Genomic DNA, 26412 nt, shown 5'->3' with positions numbered 1-26412 from the left:
ACAGCTGCATAAACAAATGAAAGGCAACAAGACTGTCCAACATGTTTGACGGAGAGACACAAGGACATGGCTGCAGAGAAAAGAAGAGACATTGGTTGATGGGCCTTCGTTTGCTCTCTGAAAGAGGAGGCTGACACTTCTGAGGGGCTGTGATAGAGAGACACTGAGTTAATACAGAAATGACAAAAAAGTATAATACCATCATGCAAAATTGCCTCTTCTCTGGCTTGATAAAATACCAGATTGAGAAAAGGCAAAGAGACAACAGCATCCAGAGTCAAACCTCTATGTCACACTGCAACACCAGGCCCTGGAAGGCCATCACAGAGTGACAGACCAAATGGATCAGAGGAGGAAAGAGACACCCAAACTGCAGCAAAACACATTCAACTGATCACTGATTCAAGCAAAAAGGACTTCATCATTGCCTAAGCAGCACAGGTGCTACATTTCCAATGATCACTACAGAGGCCACCTCAAATTTTCTTGATTGGCCATATTAATTGCATTTTGATTATTCTCTGGTCCCACAGCAGTTCTGTAGCTTTTGATCAGAGTTATATAATTTAGATGTGGTGATATTCCCACCTTGATATTTAGGATGGAACAAGAATTTAAAAGGGAAAAAGGTTTTTGATTATCTGATTACTAGCATATAAATGTATTACTGATCACTGCTGCTGAAAATCTTTTTGAGTATAATATGCATTTAGTTTCTTACACTGGAAATCTAGAGACTGAGCCATCAAAAATGAGAAGAAAGGATTGACAAGCCCTCAGTGCTTAGCAGCGTGAGTAAGTTCAACTGGAGGTTTAAAACCCCACTGTTTGCTCCAACACCAGATAATGCTTTTTGGGCCACAGAATATGCCACAGGAAAGCACCACCGGCAATGATGGAAACACCACCAGAGAGTGCTCTAGGCTACTGGAAATGTCTGGCGTTCCTCTGGCACTGGAGGATAACCAGTGCACCAATATCAGTGTCCCTTCTGCATCTTATATTACGTGTAATTAACTGATGTACTCTACATAGCCATGACAACCATTGGCAAAGCTATGATATTCCATGCACATGCTTTAACACAAATTGTTGATTTGTTTTTTGATTCAGTGTTTTGGCCACTAAGATTGTATAGTTAGTAAAGAAATCAATGAAACGGTGATACCAATGGTCAAAAGCTGATAAGAATAAGGTATAAAAGTTGAAGCCCGGACAGAACAGATTCAGATGTGGCGCTGTCATCTAGGTTTTCTTGCTGTGTTCAGTAAAGTCTTGTTTTGACTTCTGGAACTCTGCTTGCTTCATTCACAATGCTATTCACAACTCCTATTTTTAAGCAATATTCTGATTTTATACTTACACAGGGCAACATATGGTTTCTTTAATGAGTGTTTTTTTTTTTTTTGAATGACAACTGATTTTAGGGTGAAAGAAGAAATATAATGAGGTGGAGGAACCATCACCTTTGTTCATCAAGTGAGTAAAAGATTTATTTATATTAGTCAGAGAACAGTAATAACACAAATGTGTAATTAAAAAATAATTTATTAAAGATTAAAATATTCATTATTAATACTTTATAACTAAAAGAGTGATTTCCATCAACACAAATAGAGGTTGAGAAAAGCACAGAAACACATGGACACTCAGCAGAACACACTGATCTTCCTTCTAACATGTTATTTCAGTGACAGAAGTTCAGCTGCAGTATTAATATCATGAAAAGAAAAGAAGAGACTCTATAACATCTCACTGTTACTGATTTATCATGCAGCTCAAAGCATTATGGGTAGAATCTCTCATCAGTCTATTCTGATTCATCAACACAGTTTCACTGATGATCCAGAACCAATAACATAAAACCCAGGATAGAGCAGCTGAGTGAATGTGGTCTGGACTGTGTGGATGAGGCTCATTGTGTCAGAGACGCTGTAGAAGGACAGAGTTCCTGCACTGTGATCCACAAACACTCCTATTCTACTGCTGATGGACTTTACAGGAAGATCAGTCTGTATGTTATTGTGTTTGAATGAGTATCTGAAGAAAGAGCAGCGCAAACTCCAGGACTGATCATTATATCCAAACAAACACTCATTACCTGATCCCTTCCTGCTGATGCTCTTATATGACACTGATATACACACATTTCCACTCCACTGCAGCTCCCAGTAACAGCGTCCACACACACTCTCTCTACACAACACCTGAGCATACACATCAAATCTGTCTGGATGATCAGGATACGACTGGACTGTGTTAGCGTATGTAATCACTCTGTTTCCCTCAGACAGACAGAGGAGTTTATATGCTGTGTTCAGATCCAGAGTGAGCTGATGGGAATCTGATGGAGATAAAACACATCAGAATCAGGAATTATGAATCTGTTTGATGTTTTCATGTAGCTGAACTCTTCATGTTCAGTGTATCATCAGTGTGTCAGTACAGATGAGCAGATATCCTGTGCAAATCATCATTTACATCATCAATTATAAAACTCTTCTTTCACCTTCTACAGGAAGAACATGAACACACTCAGTGAGTTTTTCTGCTTGTTTTCTTACTGACTTACATTGTAGGAAGTCGTTCCTGGTCCTGGGAACAATGTTGGTGAATGTGACTGTGGAAATCAACAGACATGAACAGTGTGATTCTCATGATCCTGCATCCATTCCTAACACATTTCTAATATGATGTTCTCCATGATATGAGATGATGATGGACTCGTTTCTGAAAGCAGATGAATCTCCAGGACTTTACCTCTGTCTGAGATCTTCTTGAGCTCCTTTTTGCAGTAATCTTCCAGTTTGTTTCTCAGCTGATGAACAGATTCTCTCATGTTATCAGAAGAGAAGAGAAAAATTAAGGAATCATCATTTCCGTCTGTAGATTCAGGAGGTGCTGAGAGAGACTGGAAACTCTACAGAAAACAGAAATCAAAACTCATCAGCTCCACACTTCACCCAATAACCTGCACCAACATCAGATTTGACTTGATTGATCTTTAGTAACTCAATCCAGCACTTTCACAGCATCAGCTTCATTCTTCTCATATTCATTATATCACATTAGAGCTACAGATTCTAGTATTTGACACTTAGACTCTATGTGAATTTCCTAGAAAATAGTCTGGATGATAAAACATCTGCTAAGAACATAAATGTCCATCTAACAGCTCAAGCACATCAGTGGAGTCTCATTGTAGGGTTGAAATGTTTCTCTGTGAGTCCCCTGTCACAGCAGGATGTGTCTCAAGTCCACTATGATGGTGTTCTTCTAGATCTGTGTTACCTGCAGGAACTGGATGTGATCCTGTGTGTGTGAAAGCTGCTCCAGCTCAGCGTCTCTCCTCCTCAGATCATTGATCTCCTGCTCCAGTCGCTCCAGTCGTCCTTCAGCTCCACTCACCGCTCGCTTTTCCTGATCTCTGATCAGCCGTATCAGCTCAGAGCGGCTTCTCTCAATGGAGCGGATGAGCTCAGTAAAGATCCTCTCACTGTCCTCCACTGCTGTCTGTGCAGAGCGCTGTTAGGACACACAGTGATTCAGGCTTCAGTGGGACTGAAAGAGACAAGAGAGTCTGAACTGAGACTGAGACAAACTTCTCTTCTTCTCCAGACTCACCTTATGAGACTCCACAGCCTCTCTCAGCTGCTGAAGATCTTTCTCTCTCTCCCGAAATCTCTGCTGGAACATCTTCTGTGTCTCCTTCAAGTCTCTCTGTTGAGGAATGCTTAAAAATGTTACATTAAATAGAATATACCACTAAATCATTATACAAAGGTTTTGTGATTCCAATATTGGTGGAGTGGATCAGTGGTTAAAAACCTTTTTTTTTTTTTTTTTTTAAGTTGGAATGCTTAAAAGTGGTTATGATTCGCAACTCAAAATGTCCTTGATATTTATTAAGAGATTACACAACAATAACATGTTGCACATTTCATATCTTAACTCTAACTCCTCAGTTTAAATTATGAGTTTGTTTGTTTGTTTTGTTTTCTACCCTTTTGAATCACGAGGAACTGACATAGCCCTGTTTGTGACGTCACTATTTTTTTCTCTACAAGCCCCTAAACATATCCAAGCCCCACTCATCCTGAGAAATTCTGGCTTCTGCCATTTTACTGCATGAATACAGAGACAGAAACACAACAGCTCAACTAGACTTCAGTCTCTCCTTTCCTGTACTCAGGTGATTCCTGTTTCCTGGTTCTGTGTTTGAGTGACGTGTGTAAAACAGGCGTGTCTGCGAGTCTATAAAGCAGATTCCTCATTCCTGCTCCTGCTGAATATAGACACATCTGACCGTTGTTAAAGTAAATGGAAAGACTTTGACTAGTAGATTCATGTGCGTTTAATTAGAGATCAAACTGAACTCTGTGGGAAAGTGACTCTTCTGGACTAGGAATGGGGAACTCTTATAATAAAATGTCTACATGTCAGTCTCAGACAACACTCAAAGAACACAAGTTACAGAGAAGCAGGACAACAATCATAAAAACTGCAGTACACTGAATCCTAATTACTGAACTTGTACTGCAGGACTAAAACATCTGTCCAGATTTACAGTTCCTTCATGATCACACCGATGGATCAGATTTTCTCAGTCTTCATCCAGCTGGCAGGAACCACTACCAGAGATGGGAAGTAACTAAGTACAAATACTTTGTTACTGTGCTTAAGTAGATTTTACTGGTATCAGTACTTTACTTCACTATTTATTTTTCTGACTACTTTTTACTTTTACTCCTTACATATTTACACAAATATCTGTACTTTCTTCTTCTTCTTACATTTTCAAACCAGGCTTGTTACTTTAGTTTTAATCAGAATTTGGTGGATCACCATTCGATAACCAATCTCTAATAAATCATGGATCGGTTAGTCTTGACTGGCAATGCAATTCGGCTTGGATGCGCTCCACCTCTCCGCCAAACGGTTTCTATCAGAGTAATTATTGCCAGTGACTCGAGAACAGAGTGGAAGCGCCCAGGTGGATCATAGAGGCAAAACTACTGACCTGTTCAGGACTTCAAGTGCAGGTCAGTTTCATCTGTAAACAGGTTCCTAAGAGCTGCTAGCAGTTTAATGCTTAACTAAGTAAACAAAGACAAAACTACAGCAGTAGTACTATAAATGAAACTAAACTAAATCGCTGTCATCACTCAAAATAGTCTATGCTGAAGGACATCTGTCACGATTACACAAAACAAACGAACAACGACGAAGTAAAACGTGAAAGTCTTTAATAATCCAATGAAGCGGGGTAAATACAGGAACACGGGGTGGCAACATTAAGGTTTGACAAGACATCATGGTGAACACACATAATAAATAGACATGGTGATTACAAACTCAAAGGCAATTAGGGATAAACCATAGTACACAAAAAAAAAAAAACGGGGTTGGGGGATGGGAGAAACCAACTCAAAGTCCAGGGGTGTGACAACATCATTATTATCTACTGTAAAGTTACAGTAGTAATTTAGCAAACAAATGTTAGAAAACATTGTTTTGTAATGCGTTCAGAAAGAGCTAGGGCAGATAACAACACAACCCTTACGAAAATTCAAACCAAAATCCATGGTTGCTATAGTTAAACCATAGTAACCACAAATGAACCATGGTTTTGCTACACTAACCATAGTCTAACCATGAGATGTGTAGTAAAACTATAGTTGTAGTTCAATTAAAACAGATTGTAATCAATCCGCCAAAAAATAAACAAACAAACAAAACATGGTTACTATACTTTTACTGTAATAAACCATGGTTAATTTTGGTAAGAGAAAAATATGACTCATGATTGTAACGGAGTGAGTGAGATGAGAGGCGAGCGGATCCATTTGCGAGCTTTTATTAGTGGGACGAGGCAAAGACATGGTCACACAGCCAGGGTCAAAACAACAGTAAACAGGCGTGGCACAATGGAAGTCCGTGAAACAGGCGTGGGTCGATCCGTGGCGAACGTAATCCGAAAAGGGACGAGACCAGAGAATGATCCAATAAACGAGCAAGAGTCCAGTAGGCAGGCGGCGAGACAGTCGAGACAAGATGGCCAGGCGAGAAAGCTATACACAGGGAACTAGGAACAACGGAACTAGGAAATGCTAACAATGATTAACACAACAACAACGCACCGTGGCTTGCATGGGGAAAGACCGGGGCTTTTAAAGCGCCGCTGATTGGTCACAGGTGCTGACCCAATCAGCGCGCTGAATGACGGGGAATGTAGTCCGGGGTGTAGTGCAACAGTCTCCGTGTTGTGACAGGGTGAGAGCGACATCTGGTGGTGAGCGGACCGCAGGTCACCGACCAGATTCGTAACAATGATAATGCAATAACATTCAGTATTAGGATTTTTCTGTAAAGATACTGTCATGATTTAATCATTATTGTACTAATTTTGACATTTAGGCAATTTAGAAAATAGTTTTCTTAAATCTATAGTATTTAAGCGATTTTAAGATAAAACAACAACACCTGGTCATAATGTGATACTTTAAATTGAACCAAAATAAAATTGTTACTGCAAATAGAATATAATGAGGTGGTTGTTTTGCAACAAGTTGGAGACAGTTCTGCTCATAACAGTAAATGGCTGATGAAAAAAGTGACAGGGACAAGAAAATTAGCGAAAAAGCAAACACACACAAAGTGACAGGCAAAGAGATATCATGAAAAATGAAGAGACTGAAAAGGAAAGTGGAAGTTCAAGACAGATCTTTTTTCTGGTTGTTTAGCCTTGATATATTCATTAGCTAGCAAATTTTAAATGTAAGTTATTTTGTATTAATGTGTCAATATGACATGAGGTCCAGTTACCAGCGTGGCATTAAAACAGATAGTAGTAATGGGTATTTTTTTTTAAAAAAGTGTAGTCAATACTTCTACTTTTGCCAGAGTATTTTTAAACATGAGTATCTGTACTTCTACTTGAGTAAAGGATACTTTTGCCATCTCTGACCACTACTGATGGGTCATGTGACCTGCAGTGTTGTGAACCTGCACCACTTTGGAATTCACTGGCAGTCAAAGTCTCATCCCTGAAGTCCACCTGCTTGTTGGTAGATGGACAAACTCTTCTAGGAGCCGCCACCAAAACCATTGGCTGATCCAGGTCTCCAAGAGCTGTTTAAGTCGATCAAAAGTAACTCCTTCAGGATAGTGCCCAATATGGAGCAGGAACACTTTGACTCCAAGCATTTGAGCACCTCTGCCCACAACTAAGACATAAATTGAGGGCTGTGATCAGAAGATATGTCACCTTTGTTCATCAGTTGGGTAGAATATTTAATCATAACAGTCAGAAAACAGAAATAACACAATGAGAAAAATATAATAAAAAATCACTTTATGGTTCTTTATGGTTTTATGGTTAGAATCTCTCGTCAGTCAATTCTGATTAACAATCACAGTTTCACTGATGATCAATAATAACTCTAAACCCAGGATAGAGCGGCTGAGTGAATGTGGTCTGGACTGTGTGGATGAGGCTCATTGTGTCAGAGACGCTGTAGAAGGACAGAGTTCCTGCACTGTGATCCACAAACACTCCTATTCTACTGCTGATGGACGTCACAGGGAGATCAGTCACTATGTTATTTTGTTTGAATGAGTACCTGGATTTAGAGCAGTACAAACTCCAGGACTGATCTTTGGATCCAGACCTACACTCATTACCCCGTCCCTTCCTGCTGATGCTCTTATTTAACTGATAAATACACATTTCCACTCCACTGCAGCTCCCAGTAACAGCGTCCACACACACTCTCTCTACACAACACCTGCTTTCAGTAATCAAATCTGTCTGTATGATCAGGATATTCACAGTAAAAATCAGTCTGAGTAATCTGTCCCCATTAGACAGTCTGAGGAATGGATTCACAGTGTTCAGATCCAGAGTCAATTGGCAGGAGACTGATGGAGTCAGTTTTGCGTTGATGCAGCACTGGAGCTGATGTGAACAAATCCCAGATTTTCAGTGTGACCTCAGATTTCTAGACTGAGCTACAGCTGTATAAATAAATCTTTATAGTAACTTTGTAGGACATTGTAGGAACTCTTTTCTGGTCTTGTGTTCAGTGGAGAGAATGATCTTGATGCATTTCAATAAGGAAACCATTAGATGTTTTCAGTTTAAAAACAATTAATCCACATCCATCCTATATGCACTGCACAGTTTTTACATTATATTACATAATGTAAAAAATATTATATACATATATAATGTATGTATATTAGATAATACACTGATGAGGCAAACCATTATGACCACCTGTCTAATTTGTTGATGGTTCTCCTTGTGCTGCCAGAACAGCACTGACCTGCTGAGTCATGGACTCTACAAGACCCTTGAAGATGTTCTGTGATATTTGGCTCAAAGACATTAGCAGTAGATCCTTCATGTCCTAAGTTGTGAGGTAGAGCAGTGAACTGGACTGGTTGGTCCAGCAAGTACCTTGAGATGATCAACAGTATTTACTTCACCTATGAGTTGTCATAATGTTTTGGCTCACTTGACTCTTGAATTTATTTTTGACTCATTTCCAAGAACAAATACATTTCCTCTATTTTACCTTTATCAGATATAAAAATGTCACATTACATACAATATACCATAAAATCATTATATAAAGGTTGAGTGAATCCAGTATTAGTGGAGTGGACCAGTGGCTATTGTAAATGTAGGATCCATCCACTGGCCCAAACGCGGAGTCCAGTTGTCTGGTTGAAGGTTTAATGCATGTTTGGTCTTTTCACAGCGCTTCTGCAAAGTTCACTTAATTTATCAAGATTTAGTTTCAATTTTAATCTAGCTCCATGTTTAATCTGACCCCAATTTCATACGATCGTTAGAATTTTGGTGTTTAATTTAGGCTGATAACAAATATTAGTTATGTATTAATTTAGATATCTGATCATTTCGGACTCGCTATACTTTCAGTTATTCGTTCACCGGGGACCCGATGCCTCTTTTGAGTCTGGCGCCGGCCGATTACACCGATCTCACGATCAAAAAAACGCCAGTCTGATGCTGAGTCAGAGGTATGTAGGTGACTAATACCCTTTTTGACAGCCGCCTACTGCTTGCCTTCACAAAAAGTGTAGTTTACTTTAGTCTTCCGTACAACTTGCTAACATCAGTGATAGACAGAAATCAGGAGGTCTCAGATGATGTGCCTACTGCTCCATTCAATCCTGAGCCTGCAGTTTGCTCTATCCTGGTCATAATTTGCGGTAGCAACAGCCTCCTCACAATCTACTAGAAATAAGGATTTCAGAAGAGTCTAAAATGAATCAAATATAATGTTTTATTTGTCAGGTAAAAATGTATCATGCCAATTATATAGTTTAACCATGAGAATCCAATTCAGAATTAAATTCAGTTCCAATTCAAATAAATACATAACATCAATTACTCAAAGATAAATCTAAGAGTGGGAGATGCACACCTGACCGCAGAGAGATACACAGCAGCATGTAAGAGATTTGGAGGCAAAGCTCCAGAGACTCTCACACACAGTGTGGGGGTTCTTCTGAATACAGAATCCCCCCGTAGTGTTTTGTCACTTCGCTTATATACCCAGACCAAAACAAACAAATCTTCCACTCAGTTGTAAAAACATAAAGACCTTTTGGTTTGCCAGGAGATCTCGTGACCCAGGGTCACACCTGGCTGGAGATTCTCACCCGACCCTAAGGAGAAAACACACCCCTCAGCAGCAAACCACAATTCTACAAAAGTGTTCAGTCTTTCTCATAATATAAGTGACTGCTGTGAAATTGAGACCAATTTACCACTCGCACTGAGACCTTTAGAATGATACCAAACATAAAAGGGAAAATTCAACATATTCACAAGATGTAACACATGTATATGGACATTCTTAGTGACTTTCAGTGGAATCTTTGGGGGAAAGGAGTGAGATGCAGGGAGGGGAGAGGAGAGGGAGGAGTTCCTGGACTTTAAATTCATGAGGAAATAATATCACATCTTACAAAATGTCCTTGATATTTATTAATGTAAGAGGATACTCCAAAATAAAATATCACACATTTCACACCTTAAATCTAACTCCCCACTTTAAAATATGAATTATTTTTTTTTAATTTTTTGAAATTAGGATTTGAAATAGCTCTGTTTGTGACATCACCATTTGTCTCTACACACCCCTGAACATCCCTTATGAAAATGAACCATGTTTTACTACAATAAAAAAAGACAGTTACCATATGGTATATTATAGTTAAACCATGGTAACCACAAATTAACAATGTTTTGTTGCACTAACCAGTTTAACCATGTTATTTGTAGTAAAACTGTGGTTATACAAATGGTAATCAATACGCCAAAAAATGGTTACTACACTTTTACTATAATAAAACCATGGTTAATTTTTTGTAAGGGATGTGTATCTTAAGTCAAGGAGGTGTGATCCTAAAGACTTTAAGTTTAACTTTATATCACCGTCACAGTGATGAGTTTATATATCACAATTTGGCATAACTCAGAATTGCGAGTTAAAAAAAAAAAAAAAAAAAAAAAGCCAGAAAGGTCACAACTACCTTTTTATTCATTCATTTATTCTGTGAGAGAAACAGGCTTCTATACATTTGTGAAGAGCATAAAAGAAAATATTTACATCAACAATTGAATAATTAAACTCTGCACAAATATTAGCCTGCTAACACTACTATAATGGGATACTGTTAGTTGATAATCATTACAAAGCACCCTTTCCTTGATACAAGCACCGATCACTTGGTTAGGGTTTATTATTATGACAATTTATTGTTGTTAAAGAACAAATAACATTGTTACCTCTTTATTGTTTCCTAGTAAAGAATACAACTATAAATTAAGCAAAAGTGTCATTTCTCATCAGTCCTCAGCTCTTTCTCTGTCCTCTGTAAAGCAGCTGACACTGATGGAGCTTTGGTTCCTTGCCACTGTCAGCTTTGGCTCAGCTGGGGGCAATTATGGCAATATTGTCACCTTGATTGCACAGACAATGACGATGACATCACTGAATCAATAATGAACTGACTATTAATGTAAAACAATATGTAATTAGAATGAAATGTCATTAAAGTCCTTGTTGGTGTCAGTCAGGTGTCCCTATACTTTTGTCTATACAGTGTTTTACTTACTTGACGTACTATTAGACTTATTCTATGTCCAGATTTTCAACAAACTCGAAATGCTTATTTGTGACATGATTCCAAATGTGATGTTAATACTGTAGATGATTTTCATTATCTCCTGTGGAAAGAATTTGAGCAAGGAATCTGTTTATCCCAAAATTACTTTGTTAATGTCTCAAGGAGCCCGACCCACTCCTGGCTGTGCTCCTATAAGCAAAATCCCTATAGGACCAAATATTCAGGTTTAATAACTAAAACGTGGCGTTGTATTTTGTTTGCTTAGCAGGCAATAATGACCACTGACAACTTGAGTTAAAAGCAAAGGAACATTTTTACTTAAGTTTTGTGCAGCATTATACAGGGATGAGTTACTTTAGCAGCACACACACATATACTGAATCATTTACTCACTTCTCTTCCTTCTGGAGCGCTCTCAGTCCAGCACAGCATTGTGGGCAATATATTCTTGAACAGCCCAATAAATTTCAGTGACAGAAGTTCAGCTGCAGTATTAATGTCATGAAGAGAAAAGAAGAAACTCTATAACATCTCACTGTTACTGATTTATCATGCAGCTCAAAGCATTATGGTTAGAATCTCTCATCAGTCTATTCTGATTCATCAACACAGTTTCACTGATGATCCAGAACAATAAACCCTAAACCCAGGATAGAGCGGCTGAGTGAATGTGGTCTGGACTGTGTGGATGAGGCTCATTGTGTCAGAGACGCTGTAGAAGGACAGAGTTCCTGCACTGTGATCCACAAACACTCCTATTCTACTGCTGATGGGCTTTACAAGGAGAACATTCTCTATGTTATTGTGTTTAAATGAGTATCTGGAGGAAGAGCAGAACAAACTCCAGGACTGATCATTAGATCCAAACACGCACTCATTACCCCGTCCCTTCCTGCTGATGCTCTTATATGACACTGATATATACACACCTCCACTCCGTTGCAGCTCCCAGTAACAGCGTCCACACACACTCTCTCTACACAACACCTGAGCATACACATCAAATCTGTCTGGATGATCAGGATACGACTGGACTGTGTTAGTGTATGTAATCACTCTGTTTCTCTCAGACAGACAGAGGTGTTCAAAAGCTGTGTTCAGATCCAGAGTGAGCTGATGGGAATCTAATGGAGATAAAACACATCAGAATCAGGAATTATGAATCTGTTTGATGTTTTCATGTAGCTGAACTCTTCATGTTCAGTGTATCATCAGTGTGTCAGTACAGATGAGCAGATATCCTGTGCAAATCATCATTTACATCATCAATTATAAAACTCTTCTTTCACCTTCTACAGGAAGAACATGAACACACTCAGTGAGTTTTTCTGCTCGTTTTCTTACTGACTTACATTGTAGGAAGTCGTTCCTGGTCCTGGGAACAATGTTGATGAATGTGACTGTGGAAATCAACAGACATGAACAGTGTGATTCTCATGATCCTGCATCCATTCCTAACACATTTCTAATATGATGTTCTCCATGATATGAGATGATGATGGACTCATTTCTGATAGCAGACGAATCTCCAGGACTTTACCTCTGTCTGAGATCTTCTTGAGCTCCTCTTTGCAGAAATCCTCCAGTTTGTCTCTCAGCTGATGAACAGATTCTCTCAGACCATCAAAGAGACGAGAGAACTGATGGGTTTCTCATTTATGTCTGTAGATTCAGGAGGTGCTGAGAGAGACTGGAAACTCTACAGAAAACAGAAATCAAAACTCATCAGCTCCACACTTCACCCAATAACCTGCACCAACATCAGATTTGACTTGACTGATCTTTAGTAACTCAATCCAGCACTTTCACAGCATCAGCTTCATTCTTCTCATATTCATTATATCACATTAGAGCTACAGATTCTAGTATTTGACACTTAGACTCTATGTGAATTTCCTAGAAAATAGTCTGGATGATAAAACATCTGCTAAGAACCTAAATGTTCATCTAACAGCTCAAGCTGTTGAAAGGTTGAAATGTTTCTCTGTGAGTCTCCTGTCACAGCAGGATGTGTCTCAAGTCCACTCCGATGGTGTTCTTCTAGATCTGTGTTACCTGCAGGAACTGGATGTGATCCTGTGTGTGTGAAAGCTGCTCCAGCTCAGCGTCTCTCCTCCTCAGATCATTGATCTCCTGCTCCAGTCGCTCCAGTCGTCCTTCAGCTCCACTCACCGCTCGCTTTTCCTGATCTCTGATCAGCCGTATCAGCTCAGAGCGGCTTCTCTCAATGGAGCGGATGAGCTCAGTAAAGATCCTCTCACTGTCCTCCACTGCTGTCTGTGCAGAGCGCTGTTAGGACACACAGTGATTCAGGCTTCAGTGGGACTGAAAGAGACAAGAGAGTCTGAACTGAGACTGAGACAAACTTCTCTTCTTCTCCAGACTCACCTTATGAGACTCCACAGCCTCTCTCAGCTGCTGAAGATCTTTCTCTCTCTGCTGGATTCTCTGCTGGAACGTCTTCTGCATCTCCTTTAAGTCTCTCTGTTAAGGAATGTTAAAAAATGTTACATAAAATACAATATACCACTAAATCATTATATTAAGGTTTTGTGACTCCGATATTGGTGGAGTGGATAAGTGGCGGAAATTTATTTATTTATTTTCTGTAATGTTAGCTCAAAAGTGGATATGATTCGCTCAAAATGTCCTTGATATTTATTAAGAGATTACTCCACAATAACATGTTGCACATTCCATATCTTAAATCTAACTCATTAATTTAAAATATAAGTTTATTGTTGTTGTTGTTGTTGTTGTTTTGTTGTTGTTTTTACCCTCTTGAAATGCCAGGATTTGAAATAGCCTCATTTGTGACCATGATCACCATTTTTCTCTACACGCCCTTGAACATATGTTTGTAAAGCAATGCAAATAACAGCTCATGTCTGTCACAAATTTATATCTGGCAGTTCTGAGTTAATAAATAATATATTACTCATTACTAGTTACTTCTTTCAAAAGTATTATCAATACTTTATGTATTATTGTCTGGCAACAGTTATTAGTTACACTACTAGTCACATTAATTTTGAGTAAATGCAGAAGTTGTAAATGCATATCTTCCCCATAAAATTAATCTAAAATATTACTAACAATATATTCCTGCCTCGTCATTTGACCAAAATGCACAATGGATTGCAGTCAGAAGTTATTCCAAACATTCAGTGATGATTAATAGTAACGTTTAAGTAAAAGTGTAACAATTATACCCATATATGTTTATATTCCATAATGTATTTTATTAAAAGAACCATATAGGTTCATAAGAACATGTTTTGTTCTCTAAAAAGATTTTATAAAAAATTATTGGGATCAGAGGGATGTGGGTGGCCATGTAATACCAGAGTAAAGTAATGCCACAACTTACACATCAGTGTTCAGATCAAGATTCACTCCCCAGACTAACATTAGAATACTAATACTAATATCATGTATACTTATACTACTACTAATATAATGGGATAATATAGTGTTTTATTTCTCCTTAAGTTTCAGTCCTCACCTCTTTCTCAGTCCTCTGTAATGCAGTTGACACAGTGTCATGATTTCTGTGTTCATCCACCATACACAGCAAGCAAATACATTTCTGATCAGTGCGACAAAAAACTTCAAGAAGCTTGTCGTGTTTCTGGCAGATCATCTCCTGCAGTCGTCCAGTGGCCTCGATCACTTTGTGTCGTTTACCAGGGTGAAACTCCTCATGACGCTCAAAATGAGTTTGACAGTAAGAGTTCAGACACACCAGACAGGACTTGACGGCTTTGTATTTTCTTCCAGTACAGACGTCACACTGCACATCTCCAGCTCCAGCAGGAACCGCACTTTGAAGTTTGGTCTTCTTCAGTTTCTCCACCATTTCAGCAAACACCACATTCTTAAATAAAGCAGGTCTTGGACTGAAGGTCTGTCTGCACTGAGGGCAGCTGTAGACTCCCTTCTCATCCTCCTCATTCCAGCAGTCTGTAATGCAGCTCATACAGTAACTGTGTCCACACTGGATGGTCACTGGATCCTTCAGGAGATCCAGACACACCGGACAGCTGAACTGATCCACTGAAATACGGGCTTCTGCCATTTTCCTGCAAGTGAGCGCTGATATAAAGTTGCAGCAGGTCAACAGCACTTAGGTTTCTGTTTCTCTACACTGTTGCTTCCTGGTTCTGTGTTTGAGAGATGGGAAAAACAGGAAAAACTGTCTTTAGAATTTTCACATAATACAAATGTCCACTAGGTGTCAGCCTCATAAAGAGACTGAGAGTTAATGCTAAGTGGACTGCTAGCACAAAGAAAGTGTCAGGTTTGGCTTTTTATCATGATATGCTAAGAAATACTTTTTTATATAAACAACATATGGCTTATAAGGCATTAAAATATTCCTGAAAACAGATTTATTCACACATGTGTCTGTTTGTGGCTTCTGTGATATGGAACACAACAATGCAAATAATTGTAAAATCAGGGCTCTCAAGTTTTAGAAAAAGTTTGGAGTGAGATTATATCTGTTAGGAGAGGAGCCCCTCAGCCCCATGCAAATTCTCTCCAGTTTTTGCTAGAAGTTAAATTTTATCTATTGTTCATAATTGACCAGCACAAAATAGAAACTATAACAATTGGTAAGTTTGATTAAAGTCAAATTCATAAAAAATAAAATAAAATGTCTTGTATGTTTCAAAAATACAAATGTATCAAAAATCAAAAGAAATTTGGCCCCAAAAGCCAATGAACAGCAGTGCTCAAAGTACATATTGTAGGCCCACACATACAGTATTGCAGAACTTGCCCTGAGCATGTCAAGCCGTGTGTGTGAGAGAGAGAAAGTACATATTTCAGAATGGCATTTTGTATGGCAAGAGTTTGTTGCACATATTGATGCCTTGATGACAGTGGTAGAGGCTCAAACTTAACTAGTAACTAGTTACATGTAATGGATTTACATAATTTAATTACAAAATAATTGTAACTACTCAGTTACAGTTGCTGAGAAACAACGTATAGCCTAGTTAAATTACAGTTAGTAATGAAAATTACAAAGGGGTTACATCTGAATATTTTCACACAGATTTGATTAAATTCTTTCCCAAACTGCTCTAAATGAGACAAAATGTTTCAAAAGTTTAGGACACAAAATAGGACACATGCTTTTTTAATAACTGATTTATTTCCATATCTGAGTTTATGTATACGCTTTATTTTTTAAGATTAACTGTTTTTTTTTTTTTTTTTTTTTTTCCACCAAGGCAGTGTTAGATGCCAGTGTTTCCAGTCATAAGGATTTGATTAAAATGAATACCATTAAAATGGTATTATAGCTATTAAGCTATATATTCTGATTTAAAATCTGTATTTAACCTAACTAGGTGCTGAAGTCTGATTTTGTGGTGGCTGTGCTTTAAAATAAATTATAATAATCTTAATTCAAGTGATGAAGGATTTTGTAAGTCTGACAGTAATTATTGTTGAGTGCTGCTGTAAGGTTAACTCTGCCTGCTTTAAACGTTTCAAAAGTATTAACAGTTGAAAACATTAGTTAGAAATTTAGAGAAGTAATCAATTTGGATAAATTTGTTTTATCAGATTTACCAATATGTAGTCCTTTCCTTAGTTTCCAGTAGCCAAAACTTAGTTTAAGCTGTTATCCCCCAACATCAGCTCTCACTATCTTTGATCACAGGCAAGTGATTTTGTCCAGGAATTGTAAAATGAAGAAAAAGAAAGAAGAAGAAGAAGAATGGGTTGCCGAGTGACGAACGTGACTGAAGCGGGATCACGTAATTTACCTAAAAACAAAAAAAATCTAATTTCTGATATGTGCTGGTAGGTTACATTTAACTGTCAAGAAAGCTACGAACTCACCCGCCTCGTCCATTAACACTATATAGCGGGACAAGTTATCCCTTACTTTTTAGCGTGAGAAATATAATGTGACGAGCTGAAATGAGGGAGGAAGCAAATGCAGGTGAAATGGAGGTTTATTGAGAAGACAGAATGTGAACAAAGTCTGATGGTGAAGTCTCTCGGCTGGGTGAGGCAGGGGTTAGATGGCAGGCAGTGAAGTGGCGTGAGTCCCGTGGTGGTTGAAGTCCAGGTGGTGCAGACACGAAGACACGACGAAATCCAACATGAAATGATCCCAACTGAAGACTGACACACACGAAGACAGAACCAACACCGCGACATCCAGTCGAACTATCGGACGAGGGGACAGAGAATGAGGTGAGTATTTATAGGCTGAGGTAATGGGAAACACCTGTGCCGGACTGATTGGCAGCTCAGCTGAGCGAGCACACGATCACATGACAAACCAACAGATCACGAGACGTGAGAACACGGCAGATCTGTGAACCGTGACATATAAGGTATGTACTATAACAGATATATGTTGCTAAATTACAGTTGTATACTGTAGATGACAAAACGGCACTTTGCTGTTAATTTCAAAAACAGTAGCACACTGTATTTTTACAGTAAGATGCTGGCAACCACAGCTGCCAGTAGATTACCGGTTTTTTACAAGGAAATTTTTTTACAGTGTGTGGCGTGAGCGTGTGAACTGGTTAAAATGCGTGTGTCTCACGGTGAATGTGTGAGACTTGAGAGCCCTGAAAATTGTAGAGATTTTTTTGAATGAAAATAGAAAAAGGGTTTTACTGCCCTTAGCAAAATAAATAGAGACTTTGTTTGTGTGACGTGTGAGCAGGAGTAATTGAAAGAGAGTGAAAGGGGGGCAGAGCTGCAGCAAGTGTGTGTGTGTGTGTGTGTATTGCTGTGTGAATGGAGAAAAAAGAGTGTGAGGAAAAACTAGAAGCATTATTTAAAAACTAAGAACTTTCCAAGAAATTTGCTTATTTATTTATTTAAATATTTTCCAATTTGTCACTATTTATAAAGTTAAACAAAGTTTATTTCTCTCCTATGATAAAAGTAAGAAAGAGTGTCTGTGACAGAGAAAGGAGTGACTGTGAGAGAAAACTTGTGAGATTATAAGTGCCTCTTATTTGCATAATTTATTGAATTTGGACTTTGAGAGAAAAACGTTTGTTAGAAGGGAGATTTGAATTAGAGGAGAAGAGACATTAAAAGAGGTCAAAATAGGATTTATGTAAGCAAAGAATTTAAATAAAAAGCAGCAATCAATAAACAAGCAACTAGTTTTTAGTGATAAAAAGATTAGATCAAGTAGTAGAGTGAACAACCCGTTTGTGACTGTGCCTACGTAGATTAATTTATCCTTTGTCAGGAATAATAGAGCAAAATAACAGTAGTCTTCTTACTTCACATCTAACAAGTTGGTAGCTGAAGAGGAAACATATTTTGCTGAATTGCGACAGTTACCGCCAAATCCTGACATAATTGTATTCAATATTAGAATCTTTGTAGATCTCTGAACAGGATATATACTGCAATATAGAGTAAGCACTGTAGAAAAAAAAAAGTGTATGTGTATGATCTATTATATTTAGACCTTAATCAGATCTCATTGACAGATCTGGACTAAAATTTGGGCTTAATTTCAATGACTGGGAGTATCCAAGATAAATGAAGTCCTTGGAGGGGTGCATCTGCATCAAGCAAGTGACAATCCAAGAACAGACACAGAGCTGAGATATGGCTTGCTTTAAGAACTGAATACCCAACGCAGATGAACCTGATGTGGCTGGAAGGAGTACTAAGGTGATATAGAGAATCTGGATACTATGCCACCAACAGTGAAGGTCAGGTTGAAAGATGTGGTCTGTTTGAACTCCAAGACTCACAAGAACTTATGCTGTGAAACAATGTAGGAAGAATGAACAGAAGCTGAAAAACCAAGACAGAAAGCTACAAAGAAATTTGACAGAATATGAACTTGAAGAATTAACCAGCAAGAAAAGGAAGATTAAAGATCAAAGACAAAGAAGACGAACAATAAACAGTGATGGCTCCTGTAAACACGCCTAACCCAGTTGGAGTACAGCAGCAGTATCTACCCCTGTCATCCAGAACATGACGAATGCCACTGGAAACATGCTGCAGCCACTGGCACAAATTGTAGTCTGTGTAAGACCAGAACACCCAAACAAAAGAGACTGGACAAGACCACAACAAGAAGGCCAAAGACAGAACATTTGCCAACAAGTGAGTCAATGGGAAAATAAAAGGCCAAATGACACACAAGGACAGTTCTATTGATTTCACAATACATAATAATAGGGCCACAATGTCCCACAAGACAAGCTGAGAAGGGTACATTCATTCAAGGGTACAAACTCACTCATGTTACTTTGTATGTAAATAAAGGAAGCTGGTCAAATGCTTAAGAGCAATGATTAAACGAGCAGAAAAATCCTCTCTTTTTTTCAATAGAATAAATGAATAAAATAAATATCTTAAAATTTTGTGTGCTGCCATTATGATCCCAGGGGTGGTGAATAAATGGATTAAAAAACGAAATGGAAGACTGTGGTCTTAATATGGTACTGGTGTAGGTTTAGTGAAATTTGTTATCCTAGTTAAAATGTAAGGGGTCATGACATGGATTTTTGTTCCTTGAGGTTTACTTATGAAGTTAATAAAGTTTTTTTTTGCACAATAAATAAATACATTAAATAAATATGTGGAAAATGATTATTTTCAACCCTCATTCTGACCCTCCGTCTAAAATGGCCTGTTTTAAGGGGTGTGTCCTTTAAGGCAATGCCCCGTCCTCTCACTATTGCATGTGAGTGTTTTGACAACACAATCAAAATAAAACAGTAATTTCCAGAAAAAAACATTATGAAATCATTTACTTACAGTTCATGATGCAGCTGCAGTCAGATCTAGCACCGCTTCATCTTTCAACAAATGTTTCTTTGTGAACTGTCCATGACACTGTGCCTTGTTTACAAAACAGCATGCTCTGAAGTCCAAACAATCCTCTGGCATGATCCGTGATGCCATTAAAAGTAAACTACCTGCTTGATTCTTATGCAGGAATTCTTCTGATATCTATCCAAAGATGCAAACAAGCTGTTTAAACCAAATGTGTCAAAGCGAATGATGTTTCATTCCATTTGTCGTATTGACAGACTCAAGCTTGTGGACTGTCAGAAAGTGAACATGCATCTGTATACTCAATGCAACGCTCGCATTCAGCATATTTAAGTGATCAGCCATTAAGCGACTGAACACCAGGGCCTGTGGTGAGAAGATGACTATTCGTTGATGTCTTACTCTGGTGGCAGTGTTTATGCAAACGACTGCACCCTGGTAAAGTCACCTTGCACCTCGGATCCAAACTAGCCGTTTTCTGAGGGTTTTTTTTTTTTTTTTTTTTTTAATTATTATTATTATTATTGATGATAAGGACATTTTAAGTTATGAAACTTGCAGGATGTTTTAAGCATAAAAAGACCTCTTCTGTGTCAAAAGATCAAGGGAAATTTGGTTTCTCATCTCATGACCTCTTTAAAATTAGACCAGGATAAACTGTATAAATATGTCGGAATGCCTCAAGGATTTCAAAAGTGTATTTAATTTGATCAAACACCATTGCTGAATGATTATAATATGCAGACCACTCCCACATCAAACTCCAAAATAATGGATGTATACAAACAATAAGGGTTATAACACAGAACCTTATCTCAGTAGTTAGGAAGAATTAAATTACAGTTACTTTTGAAAATGTTAATTATTACAAAGGGGGTTACATCTGATTTTTTCCACACACACACAAACAGTTTTAATTGACTTCTTTCATAAATTGCATTGACTGCGCTAAAATGACACCAATGTTTCAGGAGTTTAAAACAGAATATGACACATGCCTATTCGATAACAGTTTTACATCCTATTTGGCTTTATGCATATACTTTATTTTTTAAGAGTGTTTTTTTTTTCCAAGGCACTGTTAGATGCCAGCGTTTCCTCTCATCACTATGCAAACATTTGATTTCAAAACCAGTATCAAAGCTATTAAACTATTTCTTATGATAAATCTGTATTTAACCTCAGAATGATCTCAAAGTAAATAAGAAGTGTTAAGTCTGAATTTGTGTTGGCTGTGCTTTAAATGAAATTATTACACAGCTCTGTGGAATGCTTGATTCTGATTGGTCAGTCATGACATTCCAAGGTATGTTATTCCCTGATAATAACTGGTAAAAGCTAATAACACAGACTCATCTGGGCAACTTAAGTCGGTGCTATAAGCTTAACAGTTTTTCTTGGTGGAAGCTTTGTGTTTGGTTAGCTAATAAAATATTAAATCTCAATTCAATATTATGTGTACAGTCTCTTAATTCTGTTATCCTGGTATTGTGGACTCGCTATATTGTTTCACACAAACACAGCTGCTGCTATTTTGTTTTGTACACTGTAATGGATTATAAGATAACTAACAAACTAGTACTGTAAGTACTAGTACTTAATAATGTGGTGAAATGTTGTGTAATAAAAGTAATCATATACCTCTGTAAATAAATACAATTAAAAGTCATGTCTTGCACACATTAATGCCCTCTGAATGGAACATACACTCGTTTCGAACTGGAATCATGGCGAAATATTGTGTGATGTCAACTTTGCAGGGCACTTACGGTCAAATAGAACAAACGTTGTTTGTGATAAGAGATATATATGAAATATGCAGAGCAGGGAAGCGAGAGGACTGGGATTGGGAAACGCTGCCGTAAGGCAAGAAGTAGATCCTGTGTAAATATCAGACCAGCTTTCCAGCGCTGGAGAGAGGGGCAGGTAGGCCTGTGATCGGACACCGAGGTTGCTTTGTTTCTTAACATTGGTTTTGCTTTGTTTCACAGAACTAATATATGCTAGCTTTTGCTTGAATATGTTCATGTGCTACGTTCGCTTGTTTGTTCATCTGCAAGCGGTGGCTGGCACAGCAGATTCTGCCATAATTGTTGCCGTGTATATGTGGGGTGGAGCTATCAAAATAGGGGCGAGAGCCTTTTGGGGTAGGGACGTTTTTGTTTTGGTGATTTTAAATATCAAAACTGGCTACCAGAAATCACTTACCCTACCTTTAAAGATGAAAATATTCATTAATAATAATAATATTAATACTTTATAACTAAAAGAGTGAAGCACAGAAACACATGGTCACTCAGCAGGACTCACACACACACACTGATCTTACTGTCTATATGACGATTTATTACACACATTTATTCCGATTCATGTCATTTCAGTGACAGAAGTTCAGCTGCAGTATTAATGTCACAAAGAGAAAAGAAGAGACTCTATAACTGTCACGAATCTTGTCCGTGGCTTTCTGTCCGCTCACCACCAGATGTCGCCCTCTCATCATATTGACACTCACACCACACAGACTGTTACATGGTACTCCGGACTCCATTTCCCATGTCCCATTTCACTGATTGCGTTTTTTTCACCTGCAGTAAGTTACACACACTATTTAACACGCACCCAGATGCTTCTCTGATTGCTGAGTATTGTTTGCGTTTATCTCTGTGTCTAACGATAGCAACATTACAGAGCCTTTCCGTGTTTCCTGAGTGATATTCTAGTTTAGTCCTGTTTAATCTGTGTCTTGATCCCAGCCTGGTTTATCTCGTCCTGTCTGTTTCTCTGCCTGCCCTGGATTTCTCACCTGTCTGTTGGATTACCCATTTGCCTTGCCCTCTGGATTACGTTTGCTATTAATCGATCCTCGCCTGTCTTCTGGACTTGTGTCTTGCTCTCTATATACCTGTTTGCCAGTGTTCAACCCTGACTATGTTTTGACGATATCTCTAAATATAGCTTTGCGTATGGATCCGCATGATTCCTCTGTTCACTTCGTAACAATAACATCTCACTGTTACTGATTTATCATGCAGCTCAAAGCATTATGAGTAGAATCCCTCATCAGTCTATTCTGATTTATCAACACAGTTTTACTGATGATCCAGAACCAACCCAAAACCCAGGATAGAGCGGCTGAGTGAATGTGGTCTGGACTGTGTGGATGAGGCTCATTGTGTCAGAGACGCTGTAGAAGGACAGAGTTCCTGCACTGTGATCCACAAACACTCCTATTCTACTGCTGATGGACGTCACAGGAAGATCAGTCTGTATGTTATTGTGTTTGAATAAGTATGTGGAGGAAGAGCAGTACAAACTCCAGGACTGATCATTAGACCCAAATAAACACTCATTACCCCGTCCCTTCCTGCTGATGCTCTTATATGACACTGATATATACACACTATCATATTTACCTCCACTCCACTCCAGCTCCCAGTAACAGCGTCCACACACACTCTCTCTACACAACACCTGAGGATACACTTCAAATCTGTCTGGATGATCAGGATACGGCTGATCTGTGTCAGTGTATGTAATCACTCTGTTTCTCTCAGACAGATGGAGGTATTTATTCACTGTGTTCAGATCCAGAGTGAGCTGATAGGAGTCTGATGGAGATAAAACACATCAGAATCAGGAATTATGAATCTGTTTGATGTTTTCATGTAGCTGAACTCTTCATGTTCAGTGTATCATCAGTGTGTCAGTACAGATGAGCAGATATCCTGTGCAAATCATCATTTACATCATCAATTATAAAACTCTTCTTTCGCCTTCTACAGGAAGAACATGAACACACTCAGTGAGTTTTTCTGCTTGTTTTCTTACTGACTTACATTGTAGGAAGTCGTTTCTGGTCCTGGGAACAATGTTGATGAATGTGACTGTGGAAATCAACAGACATGAACAGTGTGATTCTCATGATCCTGCATCCATTCCTAACACATTTCTAATATGATGTTCTCCATGATATGAGATGATGATGGACTCGTTTCTGAGAGCAGATGAATCTCCAGGACTTTACCTCTGTCTAAGATCTTCCTGAGCTCCTCTTTGCAGAAATCCTTCAGTTTGTCTCTCATCTGATGGACAGATTTTCAGAAGAGACAAGAGGAATGAAAGGGTTGTCATTTATGTCTGTAGATTCAGGAGGTGCTGAGAGAGACTGGAAACTCTATAGAAAACGGAATTCAAAACTCATCAGCTCCACACAGGGACGCCGCGTATACAAGTGAAAGAAAAGTTCTGACACGAGACCAATTTGAGCAAGATTTCCACAGCTGAAAGTCATTTGTAAGCAGTGTCTCTTTCAAAAGAAGATGATCAGATGAGAGTCTGACTGATGATTATATAATAAGACACTCATGAAATGTTTCTCTGTGAGTCTCCTGTCACAGCAGGATGTGTCTCAAGTCCACTATGATGGTGTTCTTCTAGATCTGTGTTACCTGCAGGAACTGGATGTGATCCTGTGTGTGTGAAAGCTGCTCCAGCTCAGCGTCTCTCCTCCTCAGATCATTGATCTCCTGCTTCAGTCGCTCCAGTCGTCCTTCAGCTCCACTCACCGCTCGCTTTTCCTGATCTCTGATCATCTGTATCAGCTCAGAGCGGCTTCTCTCAATGGAGCGGATGAGCTCAGTAAAGATCCTCTCACTGTCCTCCACTGCTGTCTGTGCAGAGCGCTGTTAGGACACACAGTGATTCAGGCTTCAGTGGGACTGAAAGAGACAAGAGAGTCTGAACTGAGACTGAGACAAACTTCTCTTCTTCTCCAGACTCACCTTATGAGACTCCACAGCCTCTCTCAGCTGCTGAAGATCTTTCTCTCTCTGCTGGATTCTCTGCTGGAACGTCTTCTGCGTCTCCTTCAGCTGCTTCTGCAGGATAAACAGATGATAGTGAATGTCACAGAAAATTACTGACACTAAATCATCATGTGAACAGACGAACCCAGTAGAAGTAGGGAGAAGCAGTTTAAAGGTTACCACTGATTATAATGGAACATTGTAAGATAATGAGTACCATGTCTAGGTAATAATATTATAATACATTCAAAATGTGGATAAAACTTTTTTTGTTGTTGTTTTTTATGGTTAAGTGGCCTGTTGAGCAGCCACATACACGCTTAAATACATAAGCCCATCTAAATACAGGAAATTCACTCCTGAAATGTAAACTGAAATTGTCAAACTTCACAAGGGATGACTGATTGTTGTACATGAACTAACATGAAGCATAAGGCAGGGCGAGTCTAAACATGAAAAGTGAAACTGACACAGATGTAGGGCTTCACATTTATACTGTTACCAGATTTACTGAACAAAAAATGTATGTTACTGAATTTAACTTGCATTTGGTCAAAGAACTCATGTTATTTTATATTGATTAAACAAGGTCTATTTTGTTAAAGATTGTGTTGATGAAAGCTTATGGTGCATTTTCAGCAAACTGAAACTTTTCTTGCAGCTGTTGTTCATTTCTGCTTCCATGTGATGTGTGAATTCTGTAAATGTAAGGTGCCAATATGAACACATATGAAACGGCTGAAGTGTCAGCAATATTTCATCACAACTATCATCTAGTTTTAAATACCTGTTTCTCAGTCCTCTGTGCTGCAGCTGATACAGTGTTGTGGTTTTTATGTTCATCCATCGTACACAGAACACATATACATTTCTGGTCAGTGCGACAGAAAACCTCAAGGATCTTCTCATGTTTCTGGCAGATCATCTCCTGCAGTCGTCCAGTGGCATCAGTCAAATTGTGTCTCTTTCCTTTAAACAAACTCTCATGTTGTTCAAGGTGATTCTGACAGTAAGAGTTCAGACACACCAGACAGGACTTGATGGCTTTGTATTTTCTTCCAGTACAGACGTCACACTGCACATCTCCAGCTCCAGCAGGAACCGCACTTTGAAGTTTGGTCTTCTTCAGTTTCTCCACCATTTCAGCAAACACTACATTCTTAAATAAAGCAGGTCTTGGACTGAAGGTCTGTCTGCACTGAGGGCAGCTGTAGACTCCCTTCTCATCCTCCTCATTCCAGCAGTCTGTAATGCAGCTCATACAGTAACTGTGTCCACACTGGATGGTCACTGGATCCTTCAAGAGATCCAGACACACCGGACAGCTGAACTGATCCACTGAAATACAGGAGTCTGCCATTTTGCAAGTGAGCACTGATATAAAATTGCAACAGGACAACAGCACTTAAGTTTCAGCTTCTCTACACTGATGCTTCCTGGTTCTCTGTTTAAGAGACAGGAAAAACAGGCGTGTCTGTAAATTCCCAAATAATACAAATGTCCACTAGGTGTCAGCCTCATACAGATGCAGGGAACTTGTGATAAATGGACTGCTAGCACACCCAAAGAGTCAAGGTTTGGCTGGTTAGCACAAAATATTCATGAAAATACAGTTATCAGTTATTCACATATCACTTGTCTAATCTTA

The 26412-nt window shown here is 38.7% G+C and overlaps 1 protein-coding gene and 1 pseudogene across 1 annotated transcript; both read right to left on the bottom strand.

Annotated features, from left to right (window-relative positions):
• Positions 1–1711: 1711 nt before the first annotated feature.
• Positions 1712–15320, bottom strand: LOC127176434 (E3 ubiquitin-protein ligase TRIM16-like). Its single transcript, XM_051128113.1, is given in 12 exon segments — positions 1712–2344; positions 2573–2620; positions 2761–2920; positions 3292–3525; positions 3625–3765; positions 11773–12290; positions 12519–12566; positions 12707–12799; positions 12802–12865; positions 13222–13455; positions 13555–13650; positions 14672–15320. Coding segments are annotated over 12 exon segments (2730 nt in total). The 5' UTR covers positions 15245–15320; the 3' UTR covers positions 1712–1823.
• Positions 15321–22944: 7624 nt separating this feature from the next.
• LOC127173268 (E3 ubiquitin-protein ligase TRIM16-like) lies at positions 22945–26174 on the bottom strand (annotated as a pseudogene).
• Positions 26175–26412: the final 238 nt, after the last annotated feature.

The sequence above is a fragment of the Labeo rohita genome, chromosome 2 (assembly GCF_022985175.1).
Source record: "Labeo rohita strain BAU-BD-2019 chromosome 2, IGBB_LRoh.1.0, whole genome shotgun sequence".
Lineage (NCBI taxonomy): Eukaryota > Metazoa > Chordata > Actinopteri > Cypriniformes > Cyprinidae > Labeo > Labeo rohita.
Note: the sequence above shows the minus strand (reverse complement) of the source record. Positions and strands in the feature narration are given on the sequence as shown.